The following is a 3,976-nucleotide window of genomic DNA, read 5'->3' as shown; positions in this document are numbered from 1 at the left end:
GAGAGAGAGAGAGAGAGAGAGAGAGAGAGAGAGAGAGAGAGAGAAGAGTTAATGGTGTAGAAGTTGCATAAAAACCTTCCAGGGCAACAAAATTAACTGTACAATTAGTGAATTTAACTACATTTTCCAGATACATGCACGTGTCTCTTTGAAGGTGACATGTGTATATGCTTGTGAATGTGTATTAGACATTGTTTGACAAAAAAGCTAATGTTATTTTGGGCTGCATTAAAAAAGACAAAGTTTTGAGGAATAAGGAGCTGATAGTCCCAGAGCACTCTGCTCTGGTAAGACAATATCTTGAATAGCATATTCATTTTTCCGTACTATAGTTGAGGAAAAATATTCATAGGTTGGAGGATGTCTAGAAGAGGAAGGCAACCAAATAGTGAAATACTTTGAGTCCATGTCATATGAATGTTAAAAAAGGAGATATTAATATTTTGTATTTTAGGTATAAATATTCCAGAAATAATTTTAATTAAACATTATATTATATATCTAAGTATTTCTGGCTTTGAGAGAGAAATTGTAAACTAGAATAGTTCTATATTACCTCTTTCTCCCTGAAAGCCCTTGAAATCTCTTTACTTTGAGACAATTTATAGTCATATGTTAAAATACAGTTTTGAGTTGACGTTCCAGAACAAATCACTAAAAACAGTCACAATCTTCATTTGGAATTAAAAAGTAGAGTAGGTTTTCTTGAGATGTAGTAGGCTAACCCTAATTGGAGACAGTCAAGCAGAAGTTGAATGATGATTTGTTGGGCATGTTAAGGGAGAAATTCTTTTTTTCGGGGGGGGTGACATAGGTTGGACTGGATTGCAGCTCATGTTTGGTCTGACTCTGAGGCTGCAATTCTGTGACTTGATGTTTAATTGCTTTTTATTTTTCCTTTTTAGCCTTGGTGACGCTCTCTGGGATCAGTGTCTACATTGCCTATTCAGCAGCAGCTTTCCAAGAAGCAGTCTGCCTCTTGGAAGAGAAGGACCTCCTGAACCAGGTGGACATCAGCTTTGGATGGTCCTTGGCTCTCGGCTGGATCTCCTTCATCTCTGAACTCCTCACTGGGGCAGCATTCCTACTGGCAGCAAGAGTGGTTGGCTTGAAACGGAGACAGGACCAAGCGATATGAAAGGGTCAATGCAGGTGCCCCAGGGAGAATGAGAATTGATTGGAGGCACTTTCATAAAGCAAAGGCCAAGGCTATGTATTGGCTTTTGGGTTCACTGACGTGATGTGTTATTGTTCCATATTCCTAAAAGATAGCCAGAAACGATCACAAGGAAGCTAGTCTTCCACTCCCCAATGGATTTATATTTTGGCTCGGCCACTGTCTCATTGTCATTAGAATGGTGGTATATGCCCCTCTTGCTATCATATCTATTATTTGTCTCTGTGTGTGTGTGTGTGTGTGTAATTGTGGAAGTCATTTCTTGTTTATAAGCCAGCAAGTTTGATGAAACAGAGTATGACTTAGTCTTTGAGTGAAAATCAGATTTGAGGTTCTGATACTCTTGTCTTTTCCCATTGTTTCACAAAATTCTTAAAATTCCTTACCTGCCAATTGTGTCCATAGCTTCAGTCTGAAGTGGATATATATTTAATTTTTAAGCATGCCCCATTTTTAGTATACCTAATATGCAAATATCAGAACTTGGAAGGTTGATGCATTCAGGATTGTTTATTCACATTAAAAAAGTGTTTTTACTTTGTACTAAAATTTGTTACAGTGCTTCAAGTAGTTAACCTGTCTACGATATTTAGGATAGAACTTTATTCACACGGTTTTGATTTTCTTGACTACTTTTTAGCACCACACCCGGTGTGAATAAAGTGAGGTATCCCTGTGACTCAGAGGAACTTTAATGATAGTAGTAAGTGTTATGATTTCTGTGCTTCAGACAAGAAATGCACTGCTACTTTGGTGAAATAGCCACACTGCTTGTTTGGGGGCTGCTATTCTGATTGCTGTCATTATTTGTTGATGTGTATGATGGGGAGTGCCTTTCTCTAAAATGAGATTTGTCCAGTTCCTTCTCAGCAGATAATCTTCCTTACAGCATTTCCAGTCATTGGGTTCCTGACAAAAGTTGTCCCTTATTGGCAGCACTACCCAAGTTCTTTGGAAGCTAATGGAAGTTCTGTTTCCTTGGGCTGGGAAGTACATCACCTGAACCCTTTTCAGTACAGATTTTCTCAGTCCTCTAGGATAGGAATTCTTAATCTTTACTTGGCAATCTGGTGAAGGTTATGGACCTTTTTCAGAATAACATTTTAAAATTTATACATCAAAATATACAAGTTTACAAAAGAAACTAAAAATTAATGAAAATAAAGATATAATTTTTTCCCCATACAGTTCATGGGAACTGGAAAAGCTAAGGAGTTCATGGACCTCAGGTTAAGAACTCTTACTTTAGGAAAAGAAAATATTCTAGAAAATCAAATAGTACATCCCCTGTGTCTAGACAAGATGTACAGCTGCACATCCAGGAAGTAGATTACACAGCTCCTGTATCTGATGCACAAGTAATGTGGCCTGAGAGAGTTTCCTTATGTCTAACCCAGATCCTTCCAATTCCAAGTCCAAGTCCATTTCTTTATGCCTTAAAATCTGAACCTCAGGTTTTTCTTTTTAAGAACAGAGGTGCCCTAGATTTTTACAATAAATTATGGAAAATTGCTTTCAGTAGTAGGATGGTAATCAAATAATACAAAATGTAATAACTCTGGAGATAAGTTAGAACAGAAATGTATAAATACAATTGAGGACAACATGAAGATCCATGTGTGTGTGTGTGTATGTGTGTGTGTGTGACACCTGAGAAGCCTGAAGCGAATTTCTGTTGATCATGTGGAACCCCCCTCCCCAGCTTTCTGCACTTTCTTTAAATTTGCTCTTGTGAGCTGAGTACTCTGAAATCTAAGCCTGTGTTTTCTAAAAGTCTTATCTCACAATTATCCTTCAGATTTATGTCTAGATTCCAACTAAGGACAGAATAGTGATTAATATTTGGAGTAGGGAAGAATAATCAGAAATTTTGCAATAAACAGGGAAGAAAACTTAACAAACACAATGATAAAGGAAGAACAGTAAGTAAATCTTAGCCAGGAAAGCATTTAATAAAATAGCAAGGAGAAAACAATCATTAAACTCCTAATTAGAAAGGGAAAGGCATTGAGGCATCACAGAAAGAAAAGTAGATTTGAAATTAGGAGGATCTTTGTTAAATTTTGACCATTCTACTTTCTGTGTTATCTTGGACAAATTACTAAACCTCTTTGAGCCTCAGTTTCCTCATCTGTAAAATGAAGGGGTTGGATTAGATGTCCTTTAATGACCCTCCCAACTCTAAATCCATGAGGCTATTACCCACAAGGTCCCTTCTATCCAGTTCTAAGTTTGTGACCCTATGATCAGAAGACCAATAAGTAAATGCATAACAAATAAAACTGTCCTATTTTGCTTTTCAATTCAAATGTGAGTATTAGCTTATACCATACTTTATGTCTGGGTCAGAGGTTCTTCCCTATGGAAGTGTTCACTGATCTTGGCTGTGTTTCACATTGTGGCAGCTAGGTGACACAGTGGATAGAGTACCAGGCCTCATTTTCCTTAGTTCAAATCTGGCCTCAGACACTTACTAGCTGTGTGACCCTGGGCAAGTCACTTAATCCTGTTTGCTTCAGTTTCTTCATCTGTAAAATGAGCTGGAGAAGGAAATGGCAAACCACTCCAGTATCTTTGCCAAGAAAACCCCAAGAGGGGTCATGAAGAGTCGAACACAACTGAGATGACTGAACAAAAACAGCAACTACTTTACTAGTTTTACTGGTGATCCTGCGCACATTTTCATGTTTTCTAATCAAGACAGAAGCTATTATATTAATGCATAATTACCTTCTTTGGAGCATAAAGAGAAGAGCATTTCTAAATGAAGACTGATGATAAATTTGTGGTTCTTCTCTT

General features: G+C 37.4%; 1 protein-coding gene across 2 annotated transcripts in view; it reads left to right on the top strand.

The window, feature by feature from the left end:
• TMEM114 (transmembrane protein 114) overlaps positions 1-2,351 on the top strand; it is a 53,583-nt gene extending 51,232 nt beyond the window's left edge. For both annotated transcript variants that reach the window (XM_069088021.1, XM_069088012.1), the window contains one exon: positions 906-2,351. In XM_069088021.1, coding sequence (XP_068944122.1) covers positions 906-1,138 — 233 coding nt within the window. In that variant the 3' untranslated portion in view covers positions 1,139-2,351. The remainder of the gene's footprint in view (positions 1-905) is intronic.
• The last annotated feature ends 1,625 nt before the right edge of the window (positions 2,352-3,976 follow it).

This window comes from Petaurus breviceps, unplaced genomic scaffold, assembly GCF_028583685.1.
Source record: "Petaurus breviceps papuanus isolate PSGF00001 unplaced genomic scaffold, PetGlider_PUasm1.0 118, whole genome shotgun sequence".
In the NCBI taxonomy this organism is placed as follows: Eukaryota; Metazoa; Chordata; class Mammalia; order Diprotodontia; family Petauridae; genus Petaurus; species Petaurus breviceps.
The sequence above is the reverse complement of the archived record's forward strand: the minus strand, read 5'-3'. Positions and strand labels throughout refer to the sequence as shown.